At 46.5% G+C, this 18,591-nt stretch overlaps 2 protein-coding genes across 3 annotated transcripts in view; both read right to left on the minus strand.

Moving 5' to 3' along the window:
* The window catches only part of LOC307240981 (protein phosphatase 1 regulatory subunit 3A), a 354,017-nt gene that overhangs the window by 246,566 nt on the left and 88,860 nt on the right, over positions 1 to 18,591 (minus strand). The window lies entirely within an intron of this gene.
* Positions 1 to 18,591, minus strand: part of camta1a (calmodulin binding transcription activator 1a) — a gene marked incomplete at its 5' end in the record, with an annotated part of 132,214 nt that overhangs the window by 15,504 nt on the left and 98,119 nt on the right. Inside the window, 5 exons of the mRNA XM_080014911.1 lie at positions 7,727 to 7,861; positions 9,010 to 9,136; positions 9,763 to 12,059; positions 12,692 to 12,832; positions 18,465 to 18,591. The exon at positions 18,465 to 18,591 is cut by the window's right edge and continues 27 nt beyond it. Of these exons, the coding sequence (XP_079871037.1) occupies positions 7,727 to 7,861; positions 9,010 to 9,136; positions 9,763 to 12,059; positions 12,692 to 12,832; positions 18,465 to 18,591 (2,827 nt within the window). The remainder of the gene's footprint in view (positions 1 to 7,726; positions 7,862 to 9,009; positions 9,137 to 9,762; positions 12,060 to 12,691; positions 12,833 to 18,464) is intronic.

An 18,591-nucleotide genomic window follows, 5' to 3' on the forward strand; every position in this document is an offset into this window, starting at 1 on the left:
ATTAGGAAGTGAGTAAGCTATACGGTGTGCTTCTCAGAGTGGGTCGTTAATTCTGCCATTCTAATTAGTTGTTTTGACAGGCACAGGAGAGACGAGCATGTGGGTAGAACAAGATACAACTGTGCAGCAATGAACCGGGAATGAAGCCTACGCAGCCATCATGAACATGTTATAAGTACATGGACAGATTGTGCCACCGGGAAAAACACACCATACCATACCACCAACAGACTAACTTCAAAACAGCAAGACAAACAAAAAGCCCAAACACCTAAAGACAAGATGCACTTGAACAAAGAGGAAAGACTGTCTGTAAACAGGACTAAAAACTGTACAAACTGCGGTAAAGTGTGTGCATGTTTCAAATCTGACAAGTTACCAACCATAGTTTTTAAGTTACTTCAAACAGCATACATACAACAGCTGCAAAATACAATATAATATAATGGACAAATATAAAACTAAAAGCATATAAGAAAATATATACAATACAATACACTAATATACTAATAAACAAATTATTGCCGACTGGAGACATCCTTCATCAAAATTGTCTCGAATGAGGTTACCTGACTGAACACAAGGGAAGGGTCAGAAATCTGATCCCTTAAACCTTTAAGCCTGACACTATCAAATACAGGCATTATTTTCTGCAATTGTTACTTCTATTGCTGCTAACATTACCAGAACTACAGTACTACCATTGGCATATTACCATGTCACAATTAATATTTAATATTATTACCACAGCTAGTAGCTCCACTATCCACACTTGACTTGGAAAAAAGCCCCAAACATATTTTCATCAAAGTACTGCCACATCACTAAATACCACTATATGAAATAACTATGGTATCACAGCTTTTTATGAGTCATTCATTAGTATATTACGTTGTATTAGGAAACTTCAAAGTTCAAAAACAATGATTTGTACATGGGGAATCAACAGGTAGATTCATCTCTCTCTCTCTCTCTCTCTCTCTCTCTCTCTCTCTCTCTCTCTCTCTCTCTCTCTCTCTCTCCCTCTCTCTCTCTCTCTCTCTCTCTTTCTCTCTCTCTCTCTCTCTATATATATATATATAGTATATCTACAGGTACCACTAACACACTCTCCTTTATTATCTGTAAATTATCTTCAAACCCACTAGAATAAATGTGTTTTTATTGTACATGACCACAGGGGGATAAAGGTGAAATGTCCCTGTGTGCGGAGTCGCCAATGTCGCTGTCCACAGAAATGTGGTGCTGAATGAGCCGGCGACAGCTCGCAGTCGGTTACAAAACTCGTTCGGCGTTCAAATCAATTCGGCGTGCGGGAGACGAGGGGGAAACAAAGAGTTCGAGCGACGCAACAGAACGGGGGCATCTCGACAAGCAAGCCCGACCCACCAACGAGACGCTGACCCCGATCGTCTGAGCAGCACGATGCGACAAGGCTCCACTGCGCTAGAGCCGCGACTCGACGCGGCACGACGCCGAGCCCCGGGTCGGGTCCGCGTCGAGAAACCGCCCGGGACGCGGGTTCGACCAGCAAGCAGGCGACCCGTGTTAGAGACCAGACGGCGCGCAACCAGATGCGTTTTCGCGCATTGTTAAAAAACGAAGCCACGGCGGAGAGAGAGAGAGAGAGAGAGCGAGTCGTGGGTCAGGAGTTACTATCGCCGCCAACTCCGCTCCTCTGCGATCGAACGGGGCGAAAATAACGGGGCTGCGAGAGCAGACGGACGCGGCTGGATCCTCGGCTCAGAGTCGCCTAAAAAAAAACAAACAAAAAAAAAAAAAAAAAACCCACCCGCGACGGCGTCGGAGGCTGCCCGAGCCACGTGCAACTTTTAACTTCTCCGATCGCGCCCCGCGACACGACGCGGCACGACGCGGGCAGCGCGGGGAAGAGCGCGTCCAACCTTCTACTTCATTTTCCATCGGTAGACTCCCTCCGCGGAAAAGTGTCTCCTGTCGGTGGGAAATGGAGGAGCAGGTGTCATTCCCCGGCGTCCTGCTCAGATAAGTCCGACCGGCGCTGCATCTCACTCAGAGGCAGTTTCCCCACAGTTTGTTGGCAGGCAACGGGATGATGTGGGAAGATGGAGAAGAAGAAAAAATCCGGATTCTCAATAGAGCGTCCATCAACAATAGAACAAAGTGAGAGAGAGCGAGAGAGAGAGAGGGAGCGCTTACTACTCTTCCTCTAACAGCCCCCTCCCCTTCACTTCTCCATCCCACCCCCTGCTCTCCTAGTATCTTTCCTATATATATATATATATATATATATATATAAAATATATCCTCTCCTAGTACTACTCCCAGTATCTCTCCCAGTACATAATATCACTCCCAGTACTCTCCTAGTACATAGTATATCTCCTATTACTCAGTATATCCTAGTACACAGTATATCTCCTAGAACATAGCATATATCCTAGTACATAGTATATCTCCTAGTACTCAGTATCTCTCCTAGTACACAGTATCTCTCCTAGTACTCAGTATCTCTCCTAGTATATAGTATATCTCCTAGTACATAGTACATCTCCTAGTTCTCAGTATCTCTCCTAGTACACAGTATCTCTCCTAGTTCTCAGAATCTCTCCTAGTAAATAATATATCTCCTAGTACTCAGTATCTCTTCTAGTACTCAGTATCTCTCCTAGTACTCAGTATCTATCCCAGTACACAGTATATCGCCTAGAACATAGCATATATCCTAGTACATAGTATATCTCCTAGTACTCAGTATCTCTCCAAGTACACTGTATCTCTCCTAGAATATAGTATGTCTCCTCGTACATAGTATATCTCCTTCTACATAGTAGTATCTCCTAGTACACAGTATATCTCCTAGTACTCAGCATCTCTCCTAGCATTTAGTTCATCTCCTAGTACATCTCCTAGTACTCAGTATATCTCCTAGTACTCAGCATCTCTCCTAGCATTTAGTTCATCTCCTAGTACATCTCCTAGTACTCAGTATCTCTCCCCGTACAAAGTTTATATCCGAGTACATAGTTGATCTCCTAGTACATAGTATATCTCTTAGTACACAGTACATCTCCAAGTACACAGTATATCTCCTAGTACATAGTATCTCTCCTAGTATATAGTATATCTCCTAGGACATAGTATATCTCCTAGTAAACAGTATCTCTCATAGTACACAGTATCTCTCCTAGAACATAGTATATCTCCTAGTTCAACGCATATCTCCTAGTACATAGTATATACTGTATCCTAGTCCTCTGTATTTCACCTATTACATAGTATATACCCTAGTACTCAGTATCTCTCCTAGTACATAGTATATCTCTGAGTACATAGCATCTCTCCTAGTACACAGTATATCTCCTAGTACTAACAATATCTTCTAGTACAACGCATATCTCCTAGTACATAGTATATGTCCTAGTACTCAGTATTTCTCCTAGTACTCAGTATCTCTCTTAGTACATAATATATCTCCTAGTACACAGTATCTCGCATCGTACATAGTATATCTCCTAGTACTCAGTATCTCTCATCGTACATACTTTATCTCCTAGTACTTAGTTTATCTCCTGGTACATAGTACATCCCCCAGTACTCAGTATCTCTCCTCGTTCATAGTTTGTCTCCGAGTATGTAGTATATCTCCGAGTAAATTGTATCTCCTAGTATATAGTATATCTCTTAGTACACAGTATATCTCCTAGTACATAATATCTCTCCTAGTACACAGTATATCTCCAAGTACACAGCACATCTCCTAGTACTCAGTATTTCTCCGAGTACACAGTAGTTCTCCTGGTGCTCAGGATTTCCCCGAGTGCACCGTATATCTCCTAGTACACAGCACATCTCCTAGCACTCAGTACATCACCGAGAACTCAGCATTTCTCCTGGTACCCAGTGTTTCTCCTAGTACACAGTACATCTCCTCGTACTTAGTATTTCTCCTCGTACACAGTATTTCTCCTCGCACACAGTTCTTCTCCTCGTACACAGTATTTCTCCTAGTGCACAGTACATCTCCTCGTACTTAGTATTTCTCCTCGTACACAGTATTTCTCCTCGTACACAGTTCTTCTCCTAGTACTTAGTATTTCTCCTCGTACACAGTATCTCTCCTCGTACACAGTTCTTCTCCTAGTACTTAGTATTTCTCCTCGTACACAGTATTTCTCCTATAACATGCTCCTCAGTATACTTCTACACGCAGTAAAAACGCATCTCTGCCATAGTGGCCGTTGTGCGCACGTGCCGCAGGTAAACAGACGCCCTAGTTTCCCTCCAGTCGCCGCGCGCTCCCCTCGGCTCGCGCTCCTTATTATTATAATAATAATAATAATAATAATTATTATTATTATTAACCACGTGTTCTTCATCGTTATCTCCAAAAGAAACTCTTTTTTTTTTATTTTTATATTTATTATTTGCTTTGTTTAAATTCAACTGTTTCCGACTCCCGGGTGGAAAATTCCCGCCGCCTCCCCGCGCGCTTCGCGGTTCTTTCAGTGGGCGCGCGTATCGGCGGGACGGGGCCGGCCTCCCCGGCTGGCGGCTCGCGGTTCGAGGAGACCGAGCCGTGGGATCCGACTTCGCCGCAGCTCCAGCAGCTTCCTCCACCGCCGCCGCCGCCGCCGCCGCCACCACCGCCACCGCCACCACCTCTGTGTTCTCCCTCCTGCCCGCGGCTCCGTACCTGCAGTGCTGCAGAGGAAAAGCGCCCCTTCCCCCACTCTGCATTATGACAAATCAAGGCGGGCAGGCGGCGGTGCCATTAGCACATCGCGCTCCAGCACAGTGGTCTGCGCCGGGAGAGCCGCTGCGGACTCACGCCGCCTGTTGTCGTCAGACTGCGGGGCGATTAACTGACATTTTGACCGGTTTGCGCCAGTGCGGCCGTCGGGAGACGGTGGACGTGTCGTCCGGTCCTTCTGCGCGCGTCTCAACGCGGCCAGACGCATCGCTAAATACTATAAGCACAGCGTGGCCAGGAGCGTGAGCCAGGCTCTACTTCTGGAACGCTGCCGTTATTTGGACTCAGTAGAGGAGTGAAATATAAAGTGCATTCACCGATGTTAGTTTTTTTGTTGGTTCGGTTGTGAAAGAGCCTGCATCTCAAGAGAACAATACAAGACTCGCTCGTGTCGCTGTCCGCGGCGGGCGAGTGCTGCAATTGCAAAAGTATTGTTGCAGGTTGCGAACAATGGAGCAACTTTTTGCTTGACTTGACGTCGTACATTTAATAATATATATCGCACAAATTAGAATTAGATCAGAAGTGTAGTATTTTATATGAGGAATATACCGATTACTGTTTGTCTGCCTTGCCCCACCTTCACCAAAGACTTAACATTTCCCAATCCGATTTTACATACTCGTGTTAGTAGAATGTATTAAATAAAATGAAAAAAATAAAATAAATTAAAAGATTAATAATTTTAAATGAAAATGCATTTCTTTACAGGGGATTTAATGCTGATTGATTCATTGAAATAATTTTACAGTCATTGATTCTGGCTCTGTGCAGCATTATACAAAATAATTCATACATCCTCTTTAAGAGTGGTTGTAAAGCATCCGAGAGAAAGCGAGATGGATGATATACAAAAGTAGGTAGAGTATCAGTGAAAAGTCATCTTTTGAAACATATATAAATGACCAAACACATATACTCAAAGCCTGGCGCCATGACTGTATCAGTTAGGACCCTCGGCATGTTCAAATCAGTAAACCCGGGTGACCGCGGAGGAACACGAACGCCGCCGCGCAAGGGGTTAATGCTAAAAAGGTAATATGGTGGGCTGTGTTTTCCCTCCGCTCTGTGGGGAGTGTGACACCGGCGGCTCCTCCCTAACTAGTTCTGTGAATGGGCCAGTGAGGCAGCAGGGTATGAATGGCGGAGGGATCCGTGGGCTCCGCCGCGCGCAGGATCCGCCGCTTCCCGCTTACTCACTCCCACTCCCTCACGGGCAGTCTGCATTGCAGCTGTCCCGCCAGCCCGCGCCTCGCCATGCCCTACTTTATCCTGTCGGTGCTCGCACACTGCAGCAACGGCTCCCCGCTCCACACGTACACACACCGATGCTCGCAGGCGCGCATACACACTCAGATACGAGGATTTATACAAGCACGCTGCCCAAACCCCGGATAGCAACCTCCAGACCCGGATGAATTGACTTGGCTTGAATTGACTTTCATTTGACGAAGACACTGGCAGCATTTATTATGCAATTTAATCTATAAATGCTTATCTAAATCAAGCCGTCTTTAAGCATGAAGGACTCTAATGATTAATGGCAATTAATCATGGAACCCATCTAACATTTCCACCATCTTTGCAATAGTTAATTAGTAATTAATATTAAACTTATAGTACATTAGTAATTAAATTATTGTCATACAGACCATAAATATTATCTCTGACTTTGTAATTGTTATCCAACGCTCTGGGCAGGAGCTTCTGCTATATCGTCCAACGATAACATTTAATGTCAAATAACATGTAAGATGCAACCCCCTGCAATACAATCAAATTCCCTGTCACAGACCAGTCAAAGAAAAAATGAACACAGCCACAGTTAATAATTCTTCTACGTCATTCAGACATATCCTCTAGCAGGCACTTATGTCAAAGGTCTTGGAAATACATCAAAACAAGGCCAACCCAAGCATAAAGACCAAGGACTTTTCAGGTGCATTTTCTACACTTAAAATGGAATTTTAATATACGATTTGAGATTCCTCTAAATATATCCATATCAAGAGAGATATATCAAGTACAAATCAACAACAAACAAATCAAGTGTAGTTAATATATCATCAATATTAAATATTTAAGTACTTGTCTCACACTCCTTCTCCAGAATCAGGATACATGGGCATCAGACACCGAGGCAAAATCTTTATTTCAGAAGTTGCACTTTGTATCTCCACTTCGTTATTATTTTTTTTTTATTGCTTCTAAAACTTCCAAGGACTTTCTGTACATTTTCTGACAATCCGAAATGAGCGGATTCACAATTTGTGACAGCAGAGAGCCACACAAGCAAGACAGGGAGTTGTAACGCAAAAAAGCCCAGCATCAATGAACAAGACCCAAGAGGATTTTCAGACACAGGAAAGGAAATTAGTAGTTGGATGACTGCAAGTGAGAGGTGGCGAGAACAACGGAGAAAAGTAAGAGGGAGAGAGAGAGAGAGCGATAGTGGGGATCAATCAAGAAAGAAGTGAGCGTTAGAGAGTCTTAGTCTCGCAACCCAGAAGAAAGTTCCCAATTTGAGCCACGGGTTCCCTCACCAAAACTCTGACGTGTCTGTGGCTGACAAAGGCATGCTAAATGTGTTATGGTCTGTCCTATAATGCAAATGACATCTTTACAAATGCTGTTTACCAACATTCAACTTTTATGAGTTGCTAAAAACTCACGATATAATTGATGATAGTTGATACTTGAAACTATGTAACCGTGTACAAAACGATGTATCTCAGCAACATTTGATTTAGATAGCGGTTGGAGAGAAATTTGATGGTGGGTGGGGTAGTTTGCTTTAACACAACATGTGCATAACATGAGGAACCGGCCAAACAAAGGGAGAAATATATCAAGCTTTGTCGAATGAACCTGTGGCACAGGAAACATTGGGGTTGTCCGGCACCATCACCACAAACCCACTCTCCGGGCAAGACGGAGAAGCTGATGAGACCAGAAACCTCTGAACCAACAGCTGAACACGGAGTGACGACGTACCATCAAGTGAGAGCCAGTCGTGCTGAGATGAGGGCAGTGAAGGAAGCGCGCGGGCCTTGTACTCAAACACCACAGAGTTGGAGATGATCTGATTACTGACAGCCACCTGCAGCGTCACCAGGCCGGTGTCATGAGCTGTGGGGGCACAAGAGACGAGGGCGTTCAGTGCATTTAGACATGACAGCAGCGTTACACGGTAAGAATCTTTGGCCTCCATTCACGGTATTTGTCCGTGGTGTTTTGCCAGACGAAGCGTGCTTCTTGGTCAAAATGTTGTTAATAAATAAGAAGGTCTTCATTTATGAATGTGTGGATATTTTTCCTTTCCTGGAGTGTCTTTTTTGGCTTGGATGTGCACATTGCATTTTCTGTTTTAAAGAATCCTCATTGCCTGCCATGCCTTTGATTTAGTGACTAATCAGAAACCCAATATAATATGAAGTGCACCCCAGCTGACTATAGGTGCATGCTCCAATATATTTAATTCATTCCAAATTGTAATGATTTGGTATCCTTCAGGTTGTAATTGTTGTGTTTTGATGGCAGAGCCATTGATTATATTACATCTAAAATACCTACTGTACAGGGCTTACACAGGTCGACAGGAAAGAAAGGAAGAAATAGAATCCAAAAAATAATATTGTACACATAATCAAGTTTATTGGGCCGAGCTTAGATTTCTAAAATTAAACCTGACATTTGCCCTATTACTGATAAGCAGGAGTGTGTAGTAAACAGGCATGTTTAATAGACATTGTGGCTTTGCTCCACTCTGGCCTCTTCCTGGCGGCTCATTTTCATGTCTCTCTCTGAAGTACTAGGAAAAGCCATCAACCCTCGTCTCCTATCCACAATGTTTGTCCTACGAACCGAAAAACACAAACATAACTTGTGATATTGATATTATTGATATCTGATATTGCCTTTTCATTTCTTATAATAATGTGGTTAATTCTCATAAAATGAAAACATCCATTGCATGTCTCATATTCAATGGGTGAGAGATCTAATGAGCATTCTTCATCTAAAGAAATATCGGGTATTTCTGGACAAATTCAACTTAAAAAATCAATTTCTTCGAAGCCTCGTAAATGCATCCAAAAATCAATTGGATTGGGTCTTCAGCCTGATATTAGCTAGCAGACTGCTCATTTGTAATCGCAGATCTGAGGCTTTATGATGAATTGTTCACTTATTCTCATTTAAACTGTGCCTGATCCTAAATCATCAGCTAAAAATTGTAAATTAAATTCAAATGTCCACTGGCTTGTATGCCATCTTACCCGGGCAATAGCACCGTAGCACCCCAGGTTGGATGAGAGAGGCAGGAACTGAGATCTGGTCAAACAGGCAGCTGTAGTTGGAACTGGCCTCTTGCCAAGGGCCGGTGATCAGCACCTTCACCCCACCCTGCAACACAGGGAAGAGGGTAAACAGGCTGGAACTACCCTGCACCTGCAGGGTCAGCGTTCAGTATCACTATTTATACTAGTTGTTGTTGACTGCCATCTAGAGTGCACAGTGAAGAAATACACAAAACAGGAGGAAACTTTTACTCAATCTGACCTCGACTGCCATCATGTGGAAATTTGTATCATCATCCATTTTTAGCCTTCAACCCTAAAAATACATTACTGCCATCTAGAGGTTAAAGAAGAATGCTGCGTTTGAAAACGATTTAAGATGAGAACTATGAGTACCAGCAAATCAAATTACAGGTAGCGTCGCATTACAACTCAAAATCAGGAGATGTATTCAAACAACATTTCAGCAACTCTGATATCTGTCTTGTCCTACACTGAAAATGCCTCCATGCTTTTATTACATGATCCTAACTACATTTATTTATTGTCATGTATTTTTCTATTTTTTTTTTGCTTTTAAAATGAAACATGAATTTCAATGTTAAATTGAACAATCAACATGAGGAAAATGCAATTACACAGTTTAGACTTTGCCTAATAAATTTAAATGAAATACGGTGACGCACAACTTGCCATTTAGAACTTCAAGAAACGATAACATTGAATGCTAACCTCAGGGTAGGACCATTCAGGGGAGTAGTCGGTGACCAGGAAGAGCCGACCAGTGGCCTGGAGCATTCCCAGAGCCCCTTGGGCCACAGCTGCGGACACCACGTCAGCAACATGCATGTAGGACAGTGAGCCTGCCTCTCCGGTATTTCCCCCGGCCCCAGCTCCCCCACTCAGAGACTGGGGGCTGCAGCAAGGCTGGAGACAGAGTTCTGAGGGGCTGTAGCCAGAGCCCCTGGCACCTCCATCCTCCTGGCCCTGCTGGACCGCTCCGCCGCCTGCATTCTGATTTTCTGAACCGTGGGATGTCACCAGCTGGTGGGCGTACAGGGCCCCCCCTGTCGACATGGCAGCCCCACTGCCATCCACTGAAATGAAGTCGTTTATGAGGTCAGAGAACTGGTTCCCAAATGAGATGTCAAAGTGATCCAGGCTGATCTCCATGCCTGTTCCCCCTGCTCCATTACTGCCCCCTCCACTGAGACCCTGGTGGCCTCCCACTGTGTTATACAGTCCCTGGACCATCTCTGTCCCCTGGAGGAGGGGCTGTAGCTGCTGCTGCTGCTGCTGAGAACGGTTGCTGCCATCGCTGTTACTGTTTCCAGTACGGATTGCCACTCCTTCCCTGCCTACTCCTGCGACCCCGGCTCCGTTGTCTGAAGCCTGCTGCATGTAATGTTCTGACCCACCTCCATCAGCGTTCCCCCCTCCGCAGGCCTGAATGTGATCCCCGGCCTTGAGTAGGTTTTCTGTTCCATTCTCATTGTTTCCAGCATGGGCTGAACCCACACTTCCTGGCTGCTCCAGACCCACCACCTCCTCATGCTCATTCCCCAGCCCAGGAAAGCCACCCTGGTATTGGAGTAGCTGGAGGGATCCAGCCTGTCCAGGCCCTTCTGTGGGTGAGCCTCCATTACAGTTGGCCCTATGCTGGCTCTGGTGGGCCTGGTGGTGGTGGTGGTGGTGGAGGTGGCCATTGGTGCCAGGGGAGTCTGTCTTCACCACCTGCAGGCCCATATAGGCTCCAGAGTCATGAGAGTTGTGCTGGCCCATACTCACCCGTCCCTGCTGGGCCTGGTTGGTTTGCGAGGCATCCTGGAGGAAGAAACTTGGTGAGCGGTTTTGGTGAGCCATATGGGGGCTTGAGATGGCCTGGCCATAGCCAACTGTGGCAGCATTGGAGGTGTAGTCTTGCTTGGCATCAATAGCACTGAAATCCATCTGCTCTAGGGTAGTACTAGGGCTCAAGCCCCCACCCGAAGGCAGGAGAGAGCCTGCTGGCGTCAGGGTGAGGCTTCCCTGGGCTGAACCAGCACCAGATGACACAGACACAACGCTGCCACAGTTCACTACTGGCCCCACCTGGTAGCCGCTCTCCTTGGCCAGCTGCTGCTCAAAGGAAGTGTCTTCTGTCTTGATGTTCTTGACCAAAGCTGAGCTGAAGGTATAGCCATTGTCTGACATGGAGGGGGAGCGCTGCAGACCGCCGTTGGTGCTGCCGCTGCCACCAGAGCAGGATGAGGCTGAGGAGCTGTTGGGCTCTGTCTTCAACGCACTGCCCCCATAGGTCTGACCCTGTTTGGGGTTGTTTAGGAAGCAGTCAGGATCAAAGTTCATGTTAGTTTCTGGGATTTTGAGGGATCCAGAATCCAGACTGCTGGAGAGCACCAGCTCCTCAGACACCCCTGCTGCGGACAGCATGGCCAGATCTCCTCCATTGCCTGTCACAGCCTCCCTTACTCCTCCCGTGGGAAAGGCAAATTTGTGGCTGTCAGAAGTCACAGAAAGCACCAGGCCTTGAGAGGCTGCATCTGCACCCATCAGGTGAGTGTTGGGACCTGTGGTTGGAGACATACTGTAGACGGGGTCTCCAGTGACCTCTGACATGAAGACACTCTGGGAGAGGCCAGACATGACGGAGGCCACGTGCCCCATTCCCGTCACCACAGGACTGTCGGCCATGTCTGGGTCGCTGTTGAGCCCACTGCTGATTGAGACAGGGGAGTTCTGGGTGGTGTCAGGGACCTCCACTTGGTTGGTGGAGGATACCTCTGTGCTGTTCTGGTGGAGCAGAACTGGCTTGTGAACCTTGCCATTGCGCTTCTCCCTGGCGGTGCCCCCGCCACCTCCTCCGGAACTCTTGCCTCCAGCATGGGTGCTGTGCTCAGTTTTGCCCTCGGACACGTCATTGTTCTGGACCTCAGAGTGGGCACTGTAGCCCCCCGAGCGGGGGTCCACCTTGGGCGAGATGATGCGGTGTTTGGCGCTGTTACATTTGTGATGCACGCTGCTTCCTGCACCTGAATAGAAACAAGAGTAAAGAGTGACAGAGAGGGTGAAGGAGGAAAAAACACAACTATATCAGACATAAAATAATTTTGTTTGTTTAAGAATAATGCAAGAATCGCATAAACAACAAAGATGTGTAAAACCATCAGTCCTGGTTTATTGGTTTGTCTGATTGTGTTTATCAGTCTGAGAAAAAAACGTTTATTTTCAAGGAGTACTCAGCTATCCACCGTCTCCAGTTTATGTTCAGTGAACTGTATGACAAGTTCTCAATTGCTAGTTACCTCAGTTTTGTTATTGCAAAACACATTTCAGGGCTTTTTGTTTAATTTTTTCAAACTACCAATTACTTTCTGTTTGACATTTTGTGGGTTGAACAATATAGGAATTGAATATGATTTGACTGATAGGTGGGACTTATTACCATAGCTGGGCTTTTTCATATAGGTCGTTGACACGGTTATCAGTAAACAAGCAATAGGCCAATAACTCTGACATTCTCCATATTCCCTATATGTCTCATATCCACAAAATGCACTCCTTGGTCTAGCTCATGGCTGCCACCCTCTTACATGACCTTTCTTTGTCTTTCGCTATCTTTCATTTCTCTCCCCAGGCCACCCCACCCTCCTCTAGCCCTTACCCAGGGTGCCCGTGCAGAGACAGTTGTGAGTCCGGGGAGGTGGCTTGGTTTGGTGGCTGTCCAGAATCTGCTGCACCAGCTGCTCCACTGAGAAGCCAGAGCTGCTGTTCCCGTTGCTGCAAGTCCACTTGATGCCATGAACTGCCGGGAGAGAGGAGGAGACAGAGATGTCAGCCCATCCTACAGACCACCAGCCATGCCAGCCCCCCTGCACCACCTTCCCTGTCTGCCTGCCACAGTACTTACACAATGCCTACGTTACTATCTCTCTCATGCGACGCTCGCCCTGGTCAAACAGATTACAAGATGTTTATGATTCTCACTGTGGCAGGGGAACACCAAAAGACTTTCAAAAGACTAAAATCCTAGCGACGGACAGCATCACACATTGAAGAACTTTTTTTTCCATCCCAGCAATGCCACACACTATGGGATTTAGCAAGGATTGCGATCACATGATCACACATCTTCTTGCAAGAGACCCAGACTAGTCTGGGATGATCACAAGAGTCTCTGACCATCTCAAGTCACACCACTGGCGGTGATGCAAGAGCGCTCTTAACAACCCTTAAGACCAGATATTACATTTAAATTTTCTTTACATCTCGAAAAATTGTCTGGGGCTCGAAAGTCCTCGCTAAAGTCCTCTAGTTTTACTCGGCATAAGAAACTCTGGGGAAGGCTGTGGAAGACAACTTTTGCTTATAGTGGTATATGGGAAGTAGCAGTTTGATTTCACTTTCCACAAAGACACTTACTGTATGCTAAGGCCAAGTATGCACATTTAATACTACAAAATGACAGATGTTAACATGCCAAAAAAGCAACGACGTTGGTGGTAATTTTGGAAGAACTAAAAGTAACAGGATTGGTAGTGACAACAGTTAGGGCATAATTTGTAGGTAGTACTAATAGTAGTACTACAAATAGCATTTAATAGCAGTACAGTAAGCCCTAAAACTAGTTGTCCTATTTGGAGTTCTAGTAGTTGGTGTAGCAGAATTATTTGATCTTAGCTAGCTGTCCTCTCTTCCTAAATACATTTAGATGGATGAGCAATTTCACCAGTGTTGGTAGAACTAACCCTAAGACTTTTAGTGGTAGTAGTTGTAACAGTAGTAATAGCACAACATCGATCAATACTTTATATTCTTCTCCTCTTATGCCTCCTAAATCTCTCCTAAATCTGCTAAAAAATTCACTCAAATTACTCATTGAGTAATTCCTCCTGCTCACGCATGCTGCACCTTATTTCACTCTCAACCGACCGCAGCCGTGTTGTCTGCTCCATCTGCGGTCTTAGCTAGGCCAGGGTCCCCTCTAAAGTCCCCTGTCTCCATCCGGCCCCCGAGCCTCCGGTATCACATTGCCCCTTTATTAAAGTGGTGTTGACGTGGTGTCTCTTTCTCTCTCCAGTTTTTGGCCTCCCCCAGTGAGATTTGAAGGCCCTCTGATCCCCCCGCCACTATTCTGTTCTGACAGAGGAAGCCACTAGGGAGGAACATTGACTGGATCTGCTGGGAGAGGGGCTGGGAGAAGAGGAGCGAGAGAGAGAGAGAGAGAGAGAGAGAGAGAGAGAGGGAGAGTGAGAGAGCCTTTCCCCTGCCTCGGTCACACCTCACTAAAAACGCCTCCTAATACCTTTCATTGCTCCACTCGTCAGCCAAGCCGACACTTCAGATGAAGCCGATAGTGATTGTAGCTGCTTTACGGGTGAAGCAGAAACCACTGACTGCTGCAGCTCCGACGCTCTCGACCGTAAAGAAAATATATGGTAATAGCTTAGAAGAGGAGCATATTTAGACTATCAAAGTGAATCAAGGCAACTTCAGCTGAGGGAGCAAGAGAATGAGAGAGAGAGAGAGAGAAAGAGAGAGAGAGAGAGAGAGTGTGCCAGACAGAAAGGGAGTGAGAGATCTGTGATAAGGAAATTTTGAGTTTTCTAAGTGAATGTGAACGTCTCAGTGAATGTGTGCATATAAGAAAGAGAAATGGAGAACATAAAGAGAGAGACCGAGTGGAAGTGAGATTAAATTCAGAATCCGTTACGAACAGAGCAAAAAAAACAAACAAAAAACCCCCCAAAAAAACAGGCTGCAAAAGATAATTGGATGACGGCGATGAGGCTCGTCCCCTGGCAGACGTGAGGCCTGGTCACCAGCAGATGTCAGCAGAGTAGTTGCTATGGAGCTTTGCTACGCTGTGCCGCTATCTGCCCCCTGATGGCATCCCGCACAGGGTCCATTTGCATTTCTGACCAAAGATAATGAATGCGGATAATATTTCCAAGTGTAAGGTTTTCATTGCCATTTTTTTATCTGTTCTGCACTGTACTTTCTTGGCATAAGGTGTGCAACAACAACAACAAAATTAAATAAGCTGTAATTCAGACCAATTTTTGGAATCATATTGCAATGCAACACAGCTTTACTGTTCAGCTCCTGACAGCCATGAATACAACCTCCACAATTTGTTCCGAGAGGACGATGCTTGTATTACTAATACAAGGATAATTTAACCATGGGCTGCCAAGCGTCCTATCATGAATCCCCTCTTGTGATATACCCAGTGGTGGTGGTAGGGGTGGGGGTGCTGGGTTTTAGGGGACATGATAACTTCCTTTCTGCTGCTCTGACTCATAAATGGGTGACAGGGCGTGATTGACAGCCTGGACGCAGCGGCTTACATCCAGCATGTATCCTCCATCCCTATATGTCTAAACTCTCCCAGTCACTCCCCCGCCATGATCCCCGATGCCAGACTCACTGCAGCCCTTCATCTGGACGGGCATCAGCCCTGGAGGCTCTGGATTGTTGTTGTTCCGTTACCAGCGTGACTGTCTGTCTGCTCTCCGCACAGTGGCTCGCGCTCCAAAGCCGACATGACAGCAGCAGCGCCGCCGGGTTCAGTCCCAGCAGCGGCAGCGGCAGCAGCACCAAACAACCGAACAACAAACCGGTCACATCATCTTCTCCGGTTGCATTCAGTCTTGAGCAGAATCACTTTGGCGCTAATGACAAGCGTGGCCACGCGGTCGGGGCGCGCACTTGTGCATTTCGCATCAGCTGGCCGCTGCAACCGCTGGGCGCCATATGGGACGGTAGAGTCTGGGAGATCTCGTCCTCTCTGCCCCGGTCTGTCTGGCCCGGAGATGGCCCTTCTGTCTGTCTGAGGATTTGTCCTCGGCGCTCATGCACTATTTGTCAGCAGGCTGGGGGCATGACTGGGGAGCCTCTGCTGCATGTTTATAACATTAAACAAGAGGGGGGAATCGTGCTGGCTGCCTTGTCTGGCAAAAAAAAACTGTGGCGTGAGTGAGCAGTGGAGCCATTCGCCTAACCCCCCTCCTCCACCCTCCTCCACCCTTCCCCCGTTTCTCCTCTCTCATCAAACACCCCGTGGCGTTACAGAGGACCAGGTCAACCAGGCCATGTGTCACAGAATTTATATTCGGCAGGAGCATGTGAGTATCTCTCGTGTGAGGGGAAGCGTGCATAAGACTTTGCAATGTGCCTCAGTGTTAACATGCCAGTCTGCATGTTTGCTGGGGGCAGCAAGAATAAGAACTGAACCCTGCGATCCTTATTTTGCCTTTGTTATCCCTGGTACCGTTGGGCGTGTCAAAGGGTTTGTGTGTTGAAATATCATGTGGAGGCAAAAAACAGAAGGAGGAGACCGACAGGTGAGGGCAATTATACAGCAGGCTGACACACCACTCAGAGCGAAAGAAAAACTACTTAGCATCACACTGACGAGACCCTGCGCTGGCAGGAAAGAAGAAATAGCAACAAAGTAGGGAGTAGCCGTCACCTCCCTGAGACTTTTGCCAGTTTTTTATGTGACATCCATGTGAGCTCCGTGCCAGTTGTAGATTCGGGGTTTCTCTGTATTTTCCCAACTAAATTACAGTAAATAATTTTAAGGGTCTGTGCAGCTGTGGAGAGAAAACCTATTCAGCTGGCTCATCGAGCTTTCAATAGAACCTTGCAGAGGGCTCTGATAAATACACACACACTGTAATTTAAAATGTATGTATCAAGATGCATGTAGGCCTTAATTACATTAAGCAGACGCTTTTTTCCAAAGCGACTTACAATTATTCAAACACTGACGGACGCAGCCATCAGGAGCAATTAGGGGTTAAGTGTCTTGCTCAAGGACACTACAGCATGCTAGCAGGAGGAGCCTGGGATCCAACCAGCACCCTTTAGATTACTAGACTACCAGCTCTACCATCCCACCTTAAGATATAGGTCACTCTGGGGAGAATGTTGTGTAAAAGAAGGCCTGCGTTAATGTATAATTTAAAGTTGAATAATGCATAGAAAATACAGCATGTGCTTAATCTCCACCCCTCGCACCTTGTGTCCAGACGAAAGCCATTCAGCTAAAAAGCCACGAGATGGCAATGTTGCGCTACTGTCAAGCTCGTGTTTCTATGTGGCTGTTGTGGTGGAAAGAGAGGGATGGAGGGAGAGGCTGAAAAGAGAAAGAGGAGGAGAGGGTTTTGTTGCTCTTTATGTAGCCCGCTCATGTAGCCCGGCAGCTAGAAGGCATCACACCCTCACTCTCTTTGTCCCAACAACTCCCAAAGTTAATGGCTTCACGCATTACTGCAAATGCTGTCGGGTTTTTACATTAAGCCCCAGATGTAATGGAAACAGTCATATGCTGTGGCACTGTGGCTGTCCTGAGGTAAAGCTTTATGTTAAAGTGTGTCCTAAAACGGGGATAACGATACAGCCCATACCCTGTAGATAGCTAGGGCCGTCAGACTGCAGATAGCATGCTTAAGTTGTGTGTGTGTGTGTGTGTGTGTGTGTGTGTGTGTGTGTGTGTGTGTCCACGCGTGCGCGCGCGTGTGTGTGTGTCCCTGCTTTAAAAGCTGCTGACGCTTGTCTTTACCTGGCCACATCCCCGATAATCGACTGCCCCGAAATCTGTCACAAGCTGGTCTCCCGCAGACACACCCCGGTCGGTCTAAGCCTGGCTTTTAAGACGCCGTAACAACTCTCTCAAAGGTTTTCAATGTCCTGCTCGATCCCCATTAAGCCATTATTGTCATCAGACAAACCCCTGACATTTTACAAAACATCTCCTCAATCTCCTGGCCAATTTGGAGAAAAACACACAAATAGTGTGTCTGACCGTGTGGAGATGGCTGGAAAAACCAGGCAGAGAACGGGAAGGGGGAGGTGGACAGAGGAAGACAGAGATGGACAGCGAAAGAGAGGGAATGAGAAAGAAACAGAGAGAGAGAGAGAGAGAGAGAGACAGAGAGAGAGAGAAAGAGGGGTGTGTGTGAAGGATTTCTGGTGAGTCAGACACTCTTCTTCCCACGTCCTAGCATGAATCAATAACCAGCTAGCTTCCCTCCTCTGCCTCACCTCCCTCTCAGGTCTGGGGAGGAGGTATGTTCTCATGCCGGCCAGCGTGGTGCCAGAGGTCTGGGGGAAGCGCTGACCTCCGACCCGGCGAGCAGACGGCTCCGGGAAGAGGGCAAACTCATACTGCAACTAAGGAACACTCAGTGACCGAGGGTGCTCTCCGATCGGGGTGCTGAGTGCACTTAGTGTACCAGATCTCAGCTAATAGAACCGGGCATTAAATCTACAGACAACACTGTCAGCCAGTGTAATTAGTATCACAATGTCTGTGGACATGTAAAGGCTATTAAAGCCTTTTTACAGGAGACAGCGATTGTTTATATCGAGAGGCTACAAATACGGGCTTGAGTGCAAACTTGTGGATGTGCCAGGCTTGGGATACTCACACATGGGCTTTAGCTGGCCGATCAGCTCCTCCTTTGTCCACTTGGCCCACTCCTTCTTGTCTGTGTTGATGGAGCACAGGATGGGGCCGCATGGTTTCCCACAATCCTCGATGGCTGGAACATTCAA

Source organism: Zeus faber (genome assembly GCF_960531495.2).
Source record: "Zeus faber genome assembly, chromosome: 15".
NCBI lineage: Eukaryota > Metazoa > Chordata > Actinopteri > Zeiformes > Zeidae > Zeus > Zeus faber.